Source organism: Rhodnius prolixus, unplaced genomic scaffold (genome assembly GCF_049639745.1).
Source record: "Rhodnius prolixus isolate KJV_2025 unplaced genomic scaffold, Rpr scaffold_1, whole genome shotgun sequence".
In the NCBI taxonomy this organism is placed as follows: domain Eukaryota; kingdom Metazoa; phylum Arthropoda; class Insecta; order Hemiptera; family Reduviidae; genus Rhodnius; species Rhodnius prolixus.
The window spans coordinates 45,917,035-45,937,047 of NW_027411581.1; the positions used below are offsets into that span (position 1 = coordinate 45,917,035).

Below are 20,013 nucleotides of genomic sequence, written 5' to 3' on the forward strand. Positions count from 1 at the left end.
TTTAGTTTTCAGTTTAAAGTTCGTATTTCTTCATTATAAGCTTTTCTTTTTTTTTAATTCGAAGCGTTTGGAATTCGTAGGTTACACTGATTGTAATCTAAAAATAAGGGGAAAAATTACAAATAGCATGCCCTTGTTATTTATTACAATTTTAGGATAAAACACGATATTTCAGATAAAAAACACAACTTAATATTACTCATTTAAAATCAGAACGTTCTTAAACAAATTATCTACCCATTTAACAGAACACCTTTCGTTAAACTTTGATGTAACATATTGTGCCATTAATTTTCAAATAATCTTTAATTTGTTTTTACGGTAAGATCTCTCTATGGCCTTGATAAGATTAGCAAAAAGTATTCCCCAGTGCCTAGCCACTAGAAAACTGGCAAGTCAGGTTCTACCAATCATGAAATTACAAGGAAAAGTTGCCGTCGTGACAGCTTCTACAGATGGGTATTTAATTTAGTTTATAAACATATTGAGATAACAAGTATTAGTTAACTAATGTGAAATTACTTTCAATCTGCAGCCTTGGATGTTGTGGATTATCTTTCTACAAATTCATTACTTAAGTAATATAGTCGTACATTTCGGTAAGGTCCTACTTTTTTATTTGTTCTTCAAACTTCCGTCTAGTTAAAATCCGTTGCATTCATACCTATTGGTTTCGGAAGCTCTTTATCACAAGAATATAGTTTGACAGAAATTACTCGTATAGTTGAAGAACTAGACGTACGAATAAGAAAAAGAAGCCGGCATTGGTAATTTCAGAAATTGTGCAGCATTCTAACGTAGCCTCTGTATTATAAAAGCACTTGAAACAAGAAAAATTATCCATTTCCTTAGAGCAAAAGTGGAAAAGAGTTGACATGTTTCAAAGTCTGGTAATAAAAAAGAAAAGAACATTACGCACACTCATAACTCCCATATTCCCGAAATTAGTTCTTTTTAGCTCTTCTCTTGATTCGTGAAAGTTACCCAAGTGTTTTGATTAGAATTAACTCAATACATATGTCGTTCAATTACTGCTTCTGTGTCTTTAAACACTACAGTAGATGCCAAGGAAATGAGGCTCTTTCTTTGAATATTTTACTTAGTTTGTTTAGATTTAGAGCTTTAAATAGAATTATTGAAATAGTATTTCTTCATGATATCCAAATTTCCATAAAGATAAAAATACTTAAAAAATTTATGTGTAAAGTTAGAATTAACTTTCCACTAATAATGTTCAGAGTGACAATAGATACTTTTGCTGCAGGACCATAAATAGTCATGACAGCTCGTTGATTCTGTTATGGTGATTTGAGTTGATGAAGTTGATCACTGGGGGCAGTGATCAGCAGGATAAAGTGGCTGATCCTTGAGGAAAATTAGGTATCTGGTCTTGAAGAATCGTTTCGTCGATGAAAATTTTCGACCAAACCATTAACCGCCTATATATATATATTACAAGTATTTAAGGCGCATTCCTGTGCTTTTATCTGCTGACTTCCAGAGACATTGTTCATGCCTTACAGAACCGTTACAGGTAGTGAGATATTAAGCTCTTTGGAAGATCCAGAAAATCTAGGGAAGGCGGCTGGATTAGAACAATGGGATCTACACGTAGAAATCCAATACACTGAACCACTGCACGATTCAATGAGTACCTTTATTTTGTTTTCTCCCTTGTTTTAAAATTTTGTTTTGGAACATTTATCTTCAGCAGAGTCTAAACAGTAGAATTTGTAGTATTAGTTATGCACCACTGGCTTCTTGGCTTCCACGCTTAATTTCTTACCACCCTAGGTTTCATATATCTTAAGAAAATAATGCGCTTAACTTTCAGTTGAAATACTTTTTTAGTTGTCAATGTTTTTTGATAGTCAATATAATTTGCCGAATACTTGACTCTAATCTCAGCTTAACTCCTGTTTTTTTTCAGTATTGGTTTCGCTATTGCTCAAAGATTAGCGGAAGAAGGAGCAAATGTTGTTATCAGCAGTCGTAAAGAAAAAAATGTTGAAAAAGCCATTCAGAAATTGCACAATCAAGGTTTGACTAATGTTATTGGAACTCCTTGCCACGTTGGAAAGAAAGAGGATCGCACGAAATTGTTCGAATTGGTTGGTTGTATTTTATTTATTTATTTTTCAATTTTTCTATAACAAAAAAGTAGTATCAGAATAAAACATCCTTACTCCATTAATTTGACTAGGGTGATGTCCAGAAATAATTTTTTATGAAAGAAAGTAGTTTAAGTGAAAGTGAAACACAAATCTCCACATTGATTTGTGTGGCACCCAGAAATATATAATATATTATATATAAACTCAAGACGACTTTTACCACATTCAGAGAAAGTCTTTTTTTCTACTTTTTATTTTTAGGCTAATAACAGATTTGGAGGAATAGACATTATGATATCAAATGCAGGCACTAATCCGGAAGTAGGACAGGTTTTAGATGTGAGAACACACTCAACTTATAAATGTATTCTTACCTTATATAGAAGATTTATATTTTTAACTTATGTAATTTTTATTTTTATTGTTAGTGTTCAGAAGAGGTATGGGACAAAATATTTGATATTAACGTTAAAAGTGCATTTCTGCTTTCAAAAGAAGTGCTTCCATATTTTTACAAGAGAGGTAAAGGCTGTATAATATATAATGCTTCTGTAGCGGCTTTTCAGCCGTTCTCTGTAAGTACGTATTTTAAAATATAGTAATTTTAATTTTTGCAGGATTTATCAGTATTTTGTAAAAATACATATGAAAAGATAAAAAAAAGAGTATTTTTAATCAAATATATTCGCTGTATATAATAAAAGCCAGAGCACAAAAGTCCTAGTTTTGATAATCAGCATAAAATTAAGAAGAATTAAATAATTCATTTCCATAGGTATTGTAAACAATCTTCTCTTGAAAAATCGTAATTCTTCCAGATCATAGATCTGCGATTTTCACCTAGTTATTTCGCTAAACCTGAAAAGTATCCAGTTTCTTGAGATAAAGATCTCATTTTCTTTCTTGCAAACACACAGCGTTTGGAGCGGTCGCACACCAAGAGAGGAAAAATTATACGGCAGAAAAATTTAATTTTATTGTAGGTTATTTAAAAAACTTTTATTTAAAATTAAGTTCTTAATTCTGTTGAATTTATAAAGTAACATGGTTCCATCTCTATCTGCAATCGAATGTTATGGCAGAAGAACCTCGCAATTAAGACATTAATTTAGGTTATATTTCTAGAGGGCTAGCAGGTCAGCCTACGCTACCAGGCTGGGTATATTCTGGCCCATCTTCCTGCACCACCCCTCCAGTCATTCTATTTGATAATACTATTAAAAAAATTACATAAAAATAATCTTTGAATCAGGAGTGATGATTATAGTTGAAGGGATGAGTGCAAAGAGCATCATGCGATGCTGTTCCCTCACTCTTAAATGCTGCCAAGAGGCTTACGTTCATACCTACTTCTTGCTCAGTTTTGTTGCAGCAGTTCCATAGTAAGCTTAAGCAAGTGGCTCATAATGATGGTTTTTACGTACCTCTGACCTGGAGTTTTTCTTAGTAACAGCAATAGTGAGAGCATATTGCTTAAGAGATCAGGTCCATGCAGTCACCTTGAGGTCCTTCTTGAGGAAGTTTTATTACCCCTATGTCCTAAATTGCCAGGCACCGGTTTTCATCAGGATGTCCAGGCGAACCCTCATTTGCCTTAACTTCGTTGGACTTAATGCCAATTGTCGTCTGACTCACTGAGAAAATGACAACTCTGGTTACCACTGTTGTATAATCTCAGCACAAAAAAAAAAAGGAATCCAGCTCTAACTAAAACATTTACCTTGGCTTTTCAAAACAAATGAGCCCCTCACTTGTGTTCCTTATACCCAGACAAATAAGATACGCAGATAAATAAGTTATTGCTTAATTACTATTAAGATATTGCTTAATTGAAGGCTATCAATTCATAATTCTTTTACTTCTTAAAGAGGTCTTTTTAACCTTTTATACTTCTCAAAAATAATCTCTCATTAAGAAAAATGGCTGTATTGCCACAAAAATGAGTTTTTTATTTTTATTACAGGGTTGATACATCAGCATCAGCTATCGCATAAGTCACTGTAAAGTGTTCAAATGAAAAAAGCCCCTTGCGTTGGTTTTCAAGTTTTTGAATGAAAAAATTTGGATATGCCACAGGTTTAAAGTAACGTCTGGTTTATAAAACTATAAATAGCTCAAAAATTCAAGGGATCATCCGTCAGGTTGTATCTTCTTTGTGATTTCGGCTTTGTTGGAAATTTTCAAAGACCAGTTCGACAACTATTATTTTCGTCCCTTATCGGATAAGCAAATCTTGGAAAATTTGTATCGTTTTTAGAGCACAGCTTAAGACACAGTAACGATCAAGATGTTCGATTTCCTTCTTATGATTTCAGCAGAACTACATGGCTTACAAGCATTAATTGCTCGACTCAAATAAATCAATTATTAACATTTTATGACTACTTTTTATTATAAAATATTTGTTAAAAGTTGCATCAAAATTACAGCTTCTTGGAGCGTATTCTGTAAGCAAAACTGCTTTACTGGGTTTGACTAAGGCTGCCGCTTCAGATCTGGCTCCTCATAACATAAGAGTGAATTGCGTAGCTCCAGGCATTATACAGACAAAATTTTCTGCTTTGGTATGAGGTTATTTATGCAAATCTAAAGAGCTAAAGTTGTTTGCAAGATATTTTTTAAATGCCTTATCCTATTTAGTTACAGAGTAGTGATGAAGCAAAACAAGAAATTGAAGCTACAGTTCCTATGAGAAGGTAAAAAAGAACTAGTTTAAAAATACTGCTCATTTTTCTCGTTAAGTACTGACTTCATTGTTCTATTTTTTCCTCCTAGAACTGGAAAACCAGAAGAGGTTTCTAGTGTAATAGCTTTTCTGTGTTCTGATGATGCCTCATACATTACAGGAGAAACTATAGTCGTGAGTGGAGGGATGAAATCAAGACTCTAAGTTGAGATTTTGTATGGATATTAAGATTTCGGGACAATAGTAAACTGATGCAAATTTTATATCTTCGAAAGGCTTCCCTAGCGTAAACTTAAAAAATAATCATAAGTTTGTAAATTGAGAAGTAAAGTTAGTCGGTTTCTTGTCGATTCTTCATTTTTATATTGTTTTTTCTTGGTTGCAGGTATCAAAGGAGTATAATTATAACTTTCATGCCTATCGAAATAAAAATCCTAATTCACCAGACAAAATTTGTATCTTAGCCTAAAAATTGTTTGAGCACTAACCTGTATTTTTAGTAATTTATTTCTAAAATTTCAGTAGCATTTTTTTCATAGAATTATTGACAACTTCTTTAAATCAAGAATTCTTGAACACACCCACCATCTTATAAGATCTAATGCAGAATAAAGTTTATTATGCTAATCCTATTTTTTGAAATTATACAATTAAGAAGAAATGTTTTGTGGACAAAAATTACCACATTATTGTTGGCAACTTCTTTGATACCATGTATACCATTAACTTCAAATAAAAAACTAAAAAGTAGTACAACATTTTCTTAATGATTAAAACTTACTGATTGGGCAAAATAAAAATTGTAGGATCACAAATAGTTTGTTAGAGTCGTAAAAAAAAGTTTCCAATCATGAAGCAAACTGATTATTCGTAGTTTCTGTCACATTTCAAGTGTTGTATATAAGCTAGATAAGAAAAGGACGAAGAAATCAATAAAAATGTTAATCGATTTAAATACGCTTTCTTTTTGTAAAATGTACATAAAAATATCATTACACATCTTTATAAACATAAGATAATCTGTATTTACAAGCTTCGCAACTTTCATTAAATGATCCAACTAATATACTTTAGGTTAGTTAACTGAAAAACAGCTGAAACTTTTCCATGACCAGCATCACTTTTTTTTGACACTGATCATTCTGCAGTTGTGAACTGCATTTTAAGACTGCACGATAAGAAGTATAGATAGCTATCTATCTATAGGCTACAGGAATATATCTCCAGAACTTATTTTTACCCTTCAGGGTTTTTCTCGGAGATTTGCTGACTCGTAGTAAGTAAATAGCTGGATAAGAAAAATTGTTTCATCAACATATAGTTCTGCCATTCTCAGTTTCTCTGTCATTGCTTCTACTGAATCCAAAAGAGCTTTCTCAGGAGGAGTCATCCATTCATTTAACTAGATTCAATCAGTAGCTATTTTATGATATAAATCAATATCAATAAAAAATAAACAATGGAAAATAGGTTTAAACTAACCAACTGTTTGATGTAGTTTTCATCATCGCCTTGCTCCCTCATATTTTTTGCTATGGTATTGAGCTTTTCAAATTTTTCTATTAGACGGGAATTATCAGTTTTCTCGTGTTTGGCTCTAATTAATGTATTGTAAATGCCTTTGTAACACATGTTTAAAACAACTTGTGCAACCTGAATATTAGAAGAAGTATGTATTGTACTATAACATTCACATTACTTCTAACAGTAGAAAATTAGCTTTTTTTTTTTGCAAATATTTAATTTGCATCGCTATTAAATAATAAATTTATATTTTTACTTTAAAATTAGATCCTACATAATGCATTGTTTCTTTAGCAGAATCTATTTGTTTTGTCTGATTCAAATAATATCAATTACAAATTAAATAATAGTTTAAGAAATGTATGCAATTAATTTGTTATAAATATAAATAAAGGTTATAAATAAATTAAATCTTCCAACTTACTTGTTTGAAATCTATGTGCAATAAATAAAAACTTTTATTCGGCCCAGAAGAAACAGGCTTTCTGAGTTCATGAAGATGGAGAAAACTCTCTTGAAGTAATTTATATGTTAGTTGTTTGGCTTCCTTATCTGGAATCATGGCCAGCTTCTGAAGTTGTTCTTGGTCAATATAGCGTTTTTTCTTTACTAATCTGAAAATAATAAATTTATTAGTCTTATAATTAAAAAGCGAAGTTAAGAGACTCAGAGGTCAGGTCAAGGCTGTTTACTGCTGTCACTAATATCTGCTTCGAATTTATTTTTAGGGAGGCTTACTTGAGGAAGTTAATGTGCTTATTTATGTAAAAAAAAAAATTATGTACGTAAAAGCTAAAATAGTTCTTTAGTAAAAAGTTTTCACAACATGAGAAAGTTATGGTTTGTAAATGCCAGCAGATGTGGGTAGTTAGTCAGATTCCACAAAAAGTATAGATCTTAAATGGATGCTCGTTTAAAGAAAGTTCAGAAGCCACATACCTCGGTTCCAAGCTGAAAGAAAAATAATACAAATCGCAAGACAAAAAGGTCAGTACTGAAAAGAAATCGCAGCTTTTTTTAAAAAAATCACTGATGTGCTAAATACATAAGATGGTACGTTTTATCTTCGTTCTATGAGGGAATTTAAGGTAGGACTTAGCCCAAGGCATCTCTAAAAATGTTAGATGCTTTTAAAATACGGGCATTAGAATAATAAAAATAAGCGTTGTAGAACATGTACGAACAATGAATTAGTCATAAGACTGAATAAAGCAGTAAGTAAGTTCTTATAACTACTTGATAAGGAACCAAAGTAGATGTACATTGTCCACGTTATGTTCTCTCCAGGCTAAGAGATATTCACAGGCATTAACTTATTTCTCCAATTTAACATTTTCTTAAAATTTATAACATTAGTTAAATCCAATACGTTAAATGTATTAGGTGTGCTACTAGTCAGTTAAATTGATTTAACGAATTTTACAGGACTTTCTAATTACTTCAATCATTGAACACCCCTTACTTTAAACAAGTACAGCGTAATTTTTGACAGAAATTGCATACAGATGATAGACATTGGAATATTGAACAATATGCCGTGGTACATTTGACCAAGTACTATTTCCCGCATGACCGAATTGCCCAAAAGCGAAAATAGGAAGACCCTACTAGTTTACCGTTTCTACCTGCTTCTTTTTAAAACAAAAGAGAAAAACTAAAATTTTACCTCCTTTGTGGGGGGGGGGGGAAGTTTTACAGATTTTTTTTAACGAACTTTGTCCTTGAGAGAACCTGCATACCCACAACTTTATCAAAAACAGAGTAGTTCCTTGAGATAACGAAGGAAGCTATAGAATCTTACTAAGGAACTTAATGACCATAGCGAGGACTGAATTTGTCTATTCTATTTTTTAATCATGGACAGTGCCAAAGACTAGATTTTAAGTGGAAATGAGACGGAATTTCATTTTAATAAAATATGTAATCTTACCTAAATATTCTTGCAGCTTTGCAGCCGAATCTGTGTTCCACAACATTTTCAATGGCAGCTGCTGTAATATTTTGAAGTGCTGTTGCAAGGTTTACAAACACAGAACTGGTAGAACCTTCACCAGAACGTCGTATAAAATTGCAAGAGTCTTCTTCTGCAAAGAAAACTTATGTTTAAAAAAAAGGCCAATGAATTCAGTGATTATTGTAATTAATACTCTTTTCAATTTTTTCTTTTTATCTTACCTATCACTTTAATATATTGATCTAAATATTGGGACAGATGTGGCCATTTTTTTTTCTCTAAACTGTCCCTGATAGTAACAAAAGGAATTGGGTTGGAAGAAGTAGCCCAAGGATCAGTTCTCTCGTACATCAATTGTAATAGAAGATCCATAAAGGTAGACGCTTCATTATCAAATCTTCGTCTCACAGCTTCAATTACAATCTCATCTCTGGTTTTATATAATTATAATTATTTCAAAAAATTTGTTTCAAAACTTGAAAAAATAATTAATGCGTTACCTAAGATCCTGATGGAAACGATCAAAGTTACAACGCCACATGATTCCAGTATCACCAGGATCAGAGTTAGGGATTCCTTTTTCTAAATCCATAAGCTTTCTAAGATCAATTTCAGGTGGTGAAAAAAATTCTTCTTCGTTAACAGTGAACTGTGGAACTCTACAATCATCTCCTGTTGACTCAGATGGAGTTGGGCAACATATTAAGTATTGGTTCACTATTAACTGGTGGAAGAATTCTTTTAAACCGGAAATTCCATCAGTATACTTTGCTATGGCTCCTAAAGATAAATGGTAATTTAACTGATATTTACTGTAAAAGTAGATATAAAATTTTCATTATTTTAATTTAAACCTTGTTGTATTCTCTTCCAAGCTTGGAGTATTGCTTTAGTAGCTGTAATTGAACCATGCTTCAAGACTTCTTCAACAAGTAATCTAGAAGGTTCTCCCCGTTTTGCATTTATTAGAGATAAATATCTGAAATATTTAAAGTATGGTATTAGTTTATTTTAAAAATATGATATCATTAGTTAGAAAATAAAAATTACTTCGGATATCTTAGCAGTAAAATGATTTTCTCCTGTTGTAGTACGTATTCGGCAATTAGAGGATTTCTTCCAGTCTCAAAACTGACAAAACCATATTGAATTAAAATGCAGAGTGCTCGTTTTATCTAAAAAATAAATAAAGTAGGCAAAAGATTCAGTAAAAATCCTATAACATTCTATGAAAAGTTGAATTCGAAAATACTCACAAGACCTGAGGGTAAGCCGGTTGCTGACAGCAGAAGTTTATAGGTCTTAGGTCCCCATATAAGTTCATCATGTATTTTTTGAGCTACATTACCAAAATTCTCCAGTATCAATACAGAGCACAGTTCCCCATATTTCACACTCATATTTCTAAAAGTGATTCTTCAACAATCTTGATCGTTTTCCGAAAAATGAAACAAGCTATGTTTCAAATAAGTTCACTAAACATTAACAAACAACATGCTGCACACTTTCAAAATACATGTCTAAATTTCTAAAATTCGTAACCTCCAAAAGAGGTTATACGATAGACTAATCCCTAACCTTTCTCCCTGCCTGTTGTCAGAATTCTCAGAATAAAATAAAGGCTTCTTTTTTCAAATTCCACATATTTAATTATTAGAAAGGATAAACGCAAGTACTGGATATCCTACAGGATGTTACATATAATTATATAACAATTATCCTAGATAATATCCGATGTAGTTGAACGTAAAGTTCGCTTAATGAAGCAGACATCATCTTTGATTTTATCCGACATTAAAATAGTACGCATTATATCCCTGACTTACTTCATACTTTCATCCATCATCAAAGGTACTCTAATCAGTTTGGAGGAGAGATCTCGACTTCACTCATGTTTCCGTCTAGCACTACAAGTCTCTTGATGATGACTCGGAGTGCGTCAGCGTATAAAGGCAAGCTTACTTTGCCGCCTCTCTAAAAGATAGGCGTTATGCGTTAAGGTGGTCGCGTGGCCACTGCAACTTTAGCCTGCTGTAGTCCTGTCTTTTGGTTGTTGAATTTTATTTATTTTTTATATCTCAGTATAATGAATCCCCTTGGAATCTTTTGCTGAAAGAAACACAAGGAGAGAAGAACATAGTTATGTTCAAATTTTGTAGGAAGAAAGAATATTGCAATTTCAGTTATTATCTTTTTATTTTTTACCAACCTTTCGATCTCGGGACAAGGTCATCTTCAAATGTTTTACAGCCCTTATTACATTCTTCTTTCTTAATATTCTTCATTTAGTAATATTCTTTTTTCTTATTGGATTAATGAATCAGCCACCAAAACTATGGACAATAAACTACAATGTTCATGGTTATGTTAAGTCATGGCTCCTAAGAGGAAAGCCAACCAGTGTTTAAAGAAATTGGTTGGAGCAATTCTTGAGAAAATTTCATAAAAGGCAGAAATCCGCTTAGTAAATTGCTACTTCCGGTAGAGGGATTTTGATCGCTAAGTTGTACTCAGCCCCCTTAGTAGGAGGGCCCGATTTAAAAATAAAGTTTAGTTTCCTTTGATTTTGATTAGTATAAGAATTGATTAGTAGAAGTTTAGTACATGTAAGAATTGATTAAACACTAAAAGGTACCCAAATAAGAAAGTACCCATCATTTCAATAAAACTTCGTTGATATCATTTAAGTAATTTTGCTGAATTAACTTCTCATTATTTTTTAGAGTTTATTAGATGTCACAGTCCCATATGCTGACTATTTTCATTCATAAGAATTTTTCTGTTAGAAAAATAAAATGTGAATAACATCATCCTAATTAAAATGACATTTTATTTTAACTCTAATCCACATTATTCTTGTAAATTATCTTTATTAAGCCCTTTATGCTGTAAAATTAAAGTAATCGCCCAATTTTACAGGCGGGGCTTAACGTCTAACTACCAACTGTGTAATCATTAAGCCTTTTTCTGTATAATCATCACATAAACGGACATTAAAGTAGACAAAGGGAAAGTTAGACATGGTCTATTACTGTGTAGTAATTTAAATTATAAAGTTAAAACGAAATTTCAGTCTTGAATTCGTCTTACAGCAGAATACGTGACACATAAATTACACAATTAATACATCAAACGCAGATCATTTTCTAAAAATCACTTTTTTAGAATCAGGGAAGTCAAAACGGATATTTTTAGTGAAAACTCTAAATCCAATATTTGACATAATCGCAACACTTTCCTTATTTAGTTAGAGAAAGTTTAAGAAACTTAAACGTCTTTCTCTTTTTACTGTTCTCAGTGTTACTACTCACAAATTTTCTTTAAATCCAAACTCAAGAGTCAAATTTAATTCTTAACACATTAAAAATATCTACCCTACCCTAACCATAGGAGTAACCTTAATCGAATTTCTTCGATGTTGCCTGTAAAAGTTGTAGATTTATGTGCCTGTACTAAAAATATTCGGCAATTCATTAATTTTATTGTTATTAATACTATACAAATGTCAAGCAGTACATTAAACAGCAATGGCAATTTAGAAGAAAGCCTTTTTCTCTCCAGAAGCGCCTTTAATAGAAATTTCCTTCGATAATGATTAAGAAAAAGTTTAGATCTACGTTGGAGCATTCAGCAGAGTAAGTTTAAACAAAATCTAGGATTGTTTTTAAGATAAACCTAATAACTAAACAATCTATTCACAAAAGTGATACCTCCAGTTGACTGATTTTCGCTAAAACCTAATGTTGTACCCTATGTTGGCACCTAAGTTGGATATAACTTTTTTAATCTTTAGTTTTTGGGTTGGGATGAATAGTACACAATCATACTCATCTCATTGAGCGAGAGAGGGAGAGACCAGTTCGAACAAACCGCTTTTTCGCTATAAGTGGTCCTCTTAAATCGAAAATCAATAATTTCTTAACAGGAGTAAAAGTAAATAAATAAAACAGTAAAATAAAATGTTCTGGAACACCATTCAGAAATTAATGAATTATAGGCAAAAGGCTTCTCAATTCTGGTTAAAGAAACATTCGAGAGATAGCGTTGTTAGCTAAGTTAGTAACCTTCGTCCAGGGCGACCCCTATCCTTATATTCAGCCCTTCTGGCGGTTGCTTAGTAACTTATCCTTGAATTATCACCGTCTGATCTTGCCTTTACCCAATTTAGAAATGGTGATATCATCATAGAAAATAACCGGCTGATTCTATCTTCAGCTTTTGCACTCTGCGATGTCAGTAAAGCGTATTCTTGCTGATTCTATTTTCTTTCATGATTTTCGGGAAAAATAAATGTATTAATCCGAACAATTCTTCTCAGCCAGATGTTTAAATTTTGTAAATAGGTAAATGCCCTGGAGCAATTACTTATTTCTTCCAACTGTAAGTTGTTTTCTACCCGATGCTTTCGTAAATGATGTATGCCTTTTTTAGCAATTTTTTTTTTAAAGATATTAAATTATTTTATAAAACAAATATTTTCTTCTGCTCGGCTCTAATAATAGTCGCCCTGCCTACACTTCCACATTATTATCTGAGTCGTAATGTTTTCAACCACACAAAACTCTTCTAAATATACATCCTAAAAACCAGTGTTTTCTTCTATTTCTTGGCATCATCTCATAGCCATAACTAGCTCAAACCTAGAGTTCTGTATAAATGTATAGAAATAAGTAGAATTATGTATATTATACTTTCTATGCGCAGGTTTCTCGATTCTTATGCCTAAGTTTAGAGAATCATTAAACCAAAAGTTAAAAACGTTTGCATTTCACTTCTTAATATTAGGTTGGCCATTTCAATGAATCTATAATTTTTACACAGCTATTTACAAAAGTTAGCGAAATATTTTACGCTTAAGCAATATTTTTTATAACTAGTTTAGAAAACACAACTATTATAGGGATGTATCAGTATTATCATTGTCTAGTTCAAAAAAGAAAATCCCTGAGTGTTATGGTATAAATCATATTTGGTTGATGACCATAACGAAATAAAGCTTGGAGGGGATAGAGTAATACTACAATGGTATACTACTCGTTGGGGGTATATTAACAGTTTTCTGCTCAACTCGTATTGCGTGGCGTTAGTGTATTGTGAACTGTTAAGTGTGACAGTTGTTGTTTCTGTAGGCGTCAACATTCCGCTCTGTTATTAAGTAAGTCGTGTTTATTGTTATTTTTGTTTGTTTTAATTATTCACGTTTAATATTGGCTTTACAGACTTTTCTTTTACGAATATATCATGCTTTCTTAACAGATTTCTGCAATCTCTGTATTCTCTGAGAACACTCATTCTTAGGGTCCGTTTTTGAGAAAATCTTAAAATACTGAAAAATTTATTTAGAAAAAATTATACTTCCGGTTCACCGAATTTTACCAAAACCTAATTGTGGTATCATGTGTTGGCATCTAAGTTGAATGTAATTTTTTCGTTTTTGAGTTACGATGGGTACAAACACACAAACAGACAAATTTGTAAAAACCACTTTTTCGGGCTTGGAATACCTCAAAACGCCCCATTTGTCTGTTTAAATCTCAAAATAGAAAATCTGTACAGAAACTATTCTTTCTCTTACTTAGTAACAGGTAGAGTAAAAGAAATAAAAAGTAATATTTATATTTTCACTGTTCTCTAATGGAAACATTAGTTATTTTTAAAAGAAGAATCAGACTAAAACTTAACAATTAATGCAAACTTTTATTTGACGAATCCCTCACAATCTTCGCAACGTCTAACTGCTTCAAAGCGTTTAATAAATTGGAACTGTAGAGTTCGTGAACTTGAGGAACAATTGGTTATGTGGAAGTTTAAAGGATAAAATTTCAAAAATGGGTTTTTTGGTTCCTTTTAATGTTTATATTTAGTAATATGTTACTACTACATAACACGACAAATTAATAGAAATAAGGAAATCAAACATCCTTACCATATAAAAAAACAAAACAAATATACTTGTTATAAAACTGATAACATCTGAATTTATTCCCAGTAAATCCTCTGTTAACATTTTTAAAATAAATTTTCAAGGATATTAGGTAGTTGCTCAGTTTTCGTCCGAACTGTTAATAATTTTTAAGTAAGAACTGTTTTTATCAACAAAACGAATATTTTTTCGGAGAACTGGCGAATTGAGCTATAGATTCCATAGAACTGGACTGAACTAGCTATAAACTAAACTAAATATCTATTGTAAAATAAATATTATCTAATGTTCAGTCTATAAGTGGAGGTAAACAGTTTTTATATTTGTTACTATAATCGGTTTTTAAGCTTGCACAAGCAATAGAAAAAAAAATAGAATAATAAAGAACAATTGCAAATTCTTTTGTTCTTGCCGTGGTTTCAAATGGAAGCTATCATTATGTTTATCAATTAATTTTTTTCTGTCCTGGCTATATCTTTCAGGTACTTTTCCAGATTTCTGGATAATGTGACCTTCCAGGGTCCTAGCACCCTTTTAAACTAAACTAATAAAGAAATAAATAATAAGAATGAATACCAATTTAATCTATCTTTATTTGTATAGTAAAAATATCCCAAAAGGACATTTAAATACTAATTCCATCAGAACATTTGTTCTCACCAGAAAAATATTGAATCAAAGTAATCTCTGGATGTCTTATAAAAATCTAAGCATGTAATTAAGCACATAGTGCGTTTTTTTTTTAAAAAAAAACACACAAAACAAAAAACAAATTGAGCTCATCACAATTTACCGTTAGATTCTGCAACATAGTTTTCTCTTTTTCTTTTATCATCCACTTTTCTGCATTCATCATATTTATAAGGCATTGGGTGTAAATGTTTATATAAATATAGATAACTTAAGACTGAATGAAGCTTAAATCCTTAATCTATCAGTAGATAATGATATCAGTACTCTAAATTTAACACTTTTGTCTCAGAGCAGTTTCAATGGAAATACTGCTGAGATAATTTGGGGCTCGGAAAGTAAACATATAATCCTTTTATTTCATTTAAATAAAATATTTTAATTATTCTATTTTTTTTCAATGGTAATGGGTTCCAAGGAAAGGTGAAGCTACTTTCTAAAACATCCTCTTAGTGAATGGAGAACACTTTTTTCTCTGTTTCTTGGTATTTTTTTGTCAAACATGGAGCGGCATTCTACTAATTAAATTTATACCTTTAAAGTCTACTAAAGGGGTAAACAGATATAGATCTATTAGGCTTCCAGAGAGAAGAAAAAAATGTCCTATTTGGCTCCCTTAATTCCCACAGAGTTTTGAGAGTATCAAGATAAAGCTGTTTTATGTCAGCTCTCATTTCTGTCCAAAACCGTTGCTAAGGGCGTGCCAGTTTTCACATTTAAAACCTTCTGATTGTGATTCTCAAGGTGGCCAAAATTTCTATTATGTGATATTTAAGTGTGTCATTTTACTTCAGTTTCCAACACTTCATTGGACTAATGACGATAAACTGTTCAAAAATCTATTCAACTATTATTATGCGATTATGTTTTCATGGTTTTGAAACCATAAGGATCGTATAACTTATAGAAAAAAAGTATTTTTTTCATATTCCGCATAAGCTCACCCAATTGAATTTCGGGTAGTTACGCGTAGTGCATTTTGTAAACTTATTTTTTATTTTAAATTTATATTTTTACCAAGTTAGATCTCTGCTCTAAGTATTTTGTTAACTTTGAAAAAATTATCTATATTTTCTTAACAATTTAGCAGGAAATTGTCCAGACTGCAAAAAAAGTATGCAAACTTAGAGAAAATGATTAGAATAAGGTTATATGTACACATGTAGATCCGTGTGGGTAATGCTTTTAAGAAATCACACTTTTAGCGCTAGAAACAATCCTAGTAAATAATAAGAATAAATAATATATTAAGAATGAATACGAGAAAATATATAAACGCGAAAAATCCATTCAGCAAGTGGTAATTAATGTGGTTTTTTGATGAGGCATTTTCTTAAAGTATCAAATAAAATTTTTATATCTAGGCATTTTCTATTGCAAGTCTAAACAAAATCACCGGTTAGTTTTGGATAAAATCTTAAGAAGTGAAAATCCATTTTGCAAAATGCTTTCTGTTAATGGATTTTGTTCGCGAATCTTTAAGAAAATGCGAAATAGAAAATTTGGACTTTCATTCTTGAGGTGAAATTACACACATAAACAGTCAATTCTTTAAAAACCACTTTCGTGGGTATAAAAACTTTAAATGCGGAGAAATCCGTGTTATCGTAAATTGACAAGTTCGTAGTTACGTCTTTTCGAATGAATAAGAGCTAACAGTCGGGAAAACACCATAAAGTCTTTCTAAAATGTTATTTAACTTATTCTTTTTTTAAATTAAGTATATTAATAATATTAGGTAAAGATAAGTGATGAAAAAAAGCATTACAATTCACATTAAACGTATGTCCTCAGTTTTTATTATGTAATAGTTTATTGATCCCACATTTGATCATGAAAGCGTTTTAAATCATGTTGCTACGGTAGTATGACCGAAGATTGGATTCCCTAGTGGAAAATACATTGAGATCACTAAAATCTAAATTTAGTTTTATTTACTCTATTTGTTTCATGGTTAGTTCCAGTATTCATCGCGTCACCATCTTCTTCTGTTGTATTTCATTTTGTATAATCGCTCTATATCGCTATACTTATTTCATAAAATAGGCAGATATAATTTTTTTCTTGTTTTAATATGTTATCCAACTAATTGGTTTACTTTTATTGTGGATAAGAAATAAAGTTTTGTATTAAAACTGATGAAGTTTATTTAAAGTTTTTAATTTTCCATCGTGTTTGAATAAATGCATCATGACAAAATCGCTAGACAAGTTTTTGGTTTAATCCAATGAATCCAATTTATTCCAATAAAATTTGCTCTAATACTGATAAATAGGACAGGGCGCACCACAAACATCCTGCTAACTGGAGGTTACTGAAAAATGTAAGAAAGAGGGAATGTTTGTAATAGTAATAATGAAGCTTAAAAGAGCTTATGCAAAAATAAATACTGCTGATAACTATCATAATAATTTCCAAGGAAAAGCTGCTATTGTGTGAAACAAGTTATTTAAAAAAGATCAACAATGACCTGGAGATCTAGTAGATCATCAATCTTATCTAGGCATCAATTAAGATCGCTCTGTCATTGTATATTCTTTCGGCCTAAAATAATAAGCAATGAAGCATAAAATGAATTAAATTGTCCAGTTGCCCCGCAAAGCTATGATGTATTGTACTGTGTTTGATTCCCGGTCTAGGCCTTGCATTTTATTTGATATTTAAGATGAAAACTTTATAGAAAAGGACGTTTGCTAGTCGGAAATCAAGAAAAAATAGGCATTATTTGACTTTACTTGTCGTCTAGTGACTTTGTTTTTTGCATGGAAAAACGCTCTGACGCCGATTACCTCAAACGTTGTCTCGCCTAGTTAAAAAATAATATATTTCACATAGCTCACTTTGTAACTGAAGCAATACAGGTGAACTTTCTTCTTTTATTACCTTTTAATAGCATAATCAAGCGTGCTTCTGCAGCACTAATTTCACTCAACAATAAACACGGGTTATATAAGATTTTAATTTAATTTTTTACTTTCTCTTTGAAAGAGTGAGTGAAAGAGATAAAAAATCGTGCAGGTTTTCGATTTGGAGTTTACCAGAAATATGTGTTTAAACTAAACTACTCAAAAGTTGCTAAGGAATTTTGTAAATAACATAAAATAACGTTTGTTTCAATATATAATATCAATCATATCCTTGTTTTAAATAAGTCAGTAAGGAGAATTCCACTTTTTGAGGGTATGTCCGATACTCTCAGAATTTAGGTATCCCTATTTAAGTGCAAAAACTTTATGAAAGAGTCAGTTGGTACGATTTCTTAATGGCGACAATTTTGTAAGCCTTGTTAAATTTGCACAGCAAGCTTGGATTTATCGCCAATACTTAGTTAATCAGTTCAATTTTAATCAGTAATTTTTTTTTTTTTTTTTTAACCTTATCCATTATATGTATGAACTTATGTGGCAAAGTAAATACCTAGGCAGGCTAGAGTTATTCGACGTTTCAGACCATCGACTGAAGCCACGGAATTAAGGTTACTGTACACCTCATTTTTTAAATATCCCCACAAAAAATAGAGCATTAGGGTTAAGTCCAGAGATCGAGGTGGCTATTGGATGGGACAATGAGACCCTAAGCACTTTTCATGGAAATTTCTAGCCGACATTGTAGAAGAACATCTTCAAGCAGAACTGGCAAAATGTCTCTTAAAAATAGTTTGATACCTTGCACCAGTTAAGTTCTCTCTGTAGAAGTATGGGCCGATTAGTTGATTTCCTAAAACTCCAAACCAAACGTTTGTAGAAAAAACAACCTGAACGTCGAATAACTCTAGCCTGCCTAGATCTTGACTTTGCCACCATAAGTGCTGCTACAAGCAAAGCGTGGGAGTCCAGAGTTTTGGCTTGCCTGTCCGTTGATTGAGCCCAGTTTGAACAGATTCTTTTTAAAAAAAATAACGTAATTTTGACAATAAACTGAAATTGGTTTTTCATATTTTAAATTACCATAACTTTTGAAAAACCTAACCGATTTCAAAAATTTTTTTTTTGTTTTTCTTAGGAGCTCAAATACTATAAAAATATGCAACAAAAAATATAACGTTCCATTTGAAAAAACAAAAGTTGGATGCTGTATCTCGAGATTCAGGGGTTTCAAAAAATGGTTCAATCACTGAAAATAAACTAGACTAAAAATGATTAAATACGTGTTTTTTCTTTTTTCGAAATTTCCCGTTAAAAAAAAAGTGGGTGGAGCCTGTAACCATGGTCACCCTGTATATTGTATGATTTATTTTATTTTTTCCTCATTTAATTTAGTTATTTAATTATCTACAACATTTGGGTTATTTAAAGTAATATTGATTATGTTTGTATGATTATGTCTTTATTTTTTATAATTTGGATAGTTTTCTTTCTATTCTGTTTATATTTTTATTTCTTTTCACACTTATCGTATTATCAACCTCCGGCAGACGGTTCTACCAAGCCGTAAAATGTGTTGAATTTCTTTTTGAATGTATTATTTTATTAATAAAACATTATTATTATTATTATTATTATATCATAAAATAATTTACTTGCCTAATGTTTTTATGTTTATCCCGTTTTTTGGCATTCAATATTTGTTTATATTGAGGAATTAATGCACTTCATAGTCTTACAAAGGTTAATTCATTTTGATAAATGACAAAAACAAACATTGCGAATTTTGTCCTTTAAAATGATTCAGTGTTCTAATGCAATTGAAAGTGAATAATTTTTTTTTTCTTCTCAATTTTTATTTTTCATCATGGAATGAAGAAGACCTCTAAGTGATGAAAGGTCAAACTTAATTGTCCAGTTTCATTTCCAGGGCCTTCCTCAGCTTGAAATTGCTAATGCTTTGAACATTGCGCCAATGGTTGTTTGCCGAGCATTGCCAAGATACCGCGAGTTTGGAACTGCACAAAGATGCCAAGGTGGTGGGAATTTTCGAAGAACCACTGTAAGAGTAGCCCGCCTAGTGAGGAAGATAAATGTCCGCAGAAACCCTTTTTTGACCAGGGTTCAGGTATCTGATCAAACGATTAGAAATCGATTGAGAGAGGTTGGTTTACATTCGTATCACCCAGTTAGAAGGCCCACTTTTGGACAATCGGCACAGAAGAGCAAGATTGGAATGGGTAAACACTAGGCTGAGA

At 31.6% G+C, this 20,013-nt stretch overlaps 3 protein-coding genes across 7 annotated transcripts in view; 2 read left to right on the forward strand and 1 right to left on the reverse strand.

Moving 5' to 3' along the window:
• The first annotated feature begins 167 nt into the window (after nucleotides 1–167).
• Nucleotides 168–6,747, forward strand: Dhrs4 (Dehydrogenase/reductase 4). The gene is made up of 7 exons (XM_074141089.1): nucleotides 168–459; nucleotides 1,931–2,111; nucleotides 2,376–2,453; nucleotides 2,543–2,689; nucleotides 4,544–4,678; nucleotides 4,755–4,810; nucleotides 4,890–6,747. Exons 1-7 carry the CDS (start codon nucleotides 335–337, stop codon nucleotides 5,002–5,004), a joined length of 837 nt encoding a protein of 278 aa, XP_073997190.1. The 5' UTR covers nucleotides 168–334; the 3' UTR covers nucleotides 5,005–6,747.
• On the reverse strand, nucleotides 2,845–10,246 carry Polr3C (RNA polymerase III subunit C). 3 transcript variants are annotated; one of them, XR_012462333.1, is made up of 10 exons: nucleotides 9,535–10,090; nucleotides 9,329–9,453; nucleotides 9,133–9,257; nucleotides 8,779–9,058; nucleotides 8,500–8,708; nucleotides 8,255–8,408; nucleotides 6,749–6,938; nucleotides 6,283–6,453; nucleotides 3,539–3,748; nucleotides 2,845–2,972 (listed from the first exon to the last, which is right to left on the reverse strand). XR_012462333.1 is itself a non-coding variant. In XM_074141015.1 (10 exons), the coding sequence occupies exons 2-10, from the start codon at nucleotides 9,676–9,678 to the stop codon at nucleotides 6,044–6,046; spliced, it is 1,557 nt and encodes a 518-aa protein (XP_073997116.1). In that variant the 5' UTR covers nucleotides 9,679–9,704; nucleotides 10,105–10,246; the 3' UTR covers nucleotides 5,746–6,043. The 3 variants fall into 3 exon arrangements, 2 of the variants coding, with proteins under 2 accessions (XP_073997124.1, XP_073997116.1); XM_074141015.1 differs by lacking the exons at nucleotides 2,845–2,972; nucleotides 3,539–3,748 and adding exons at nucleotides 5,746–6,202; nucleotides 10,105–10,246 and having other exon boundaries at nucleotides 9,535–9,704; XM_074141023.1 differs by lacking the exon at nucleotides 2,845–2,972 and having other exon boundaries at nucleotides 3,532–3,748.
• Nucleotides 10,247–13,298: 3,052 nt separating this feature from the next.
• Nucleotides 13,299–20,013, forward strand: part of LOC141460814 (sodium/calcium exchanger 2-like) — a 35,812-nt gene continuing 29,097 nt past the window's right edge. For all 3 annotated transcript variants that reach the window (XM_074141170.1, XM_074141180.1, XM_074141189.1), the window contains exon 1: nucleotides 13,299–13,433. The gene's annotated coding sequence lies outside the window, so the exon portion shown is untranslated. The remainder of the gene's footprint in view (nucleotides 13,434–20,013) is intronic.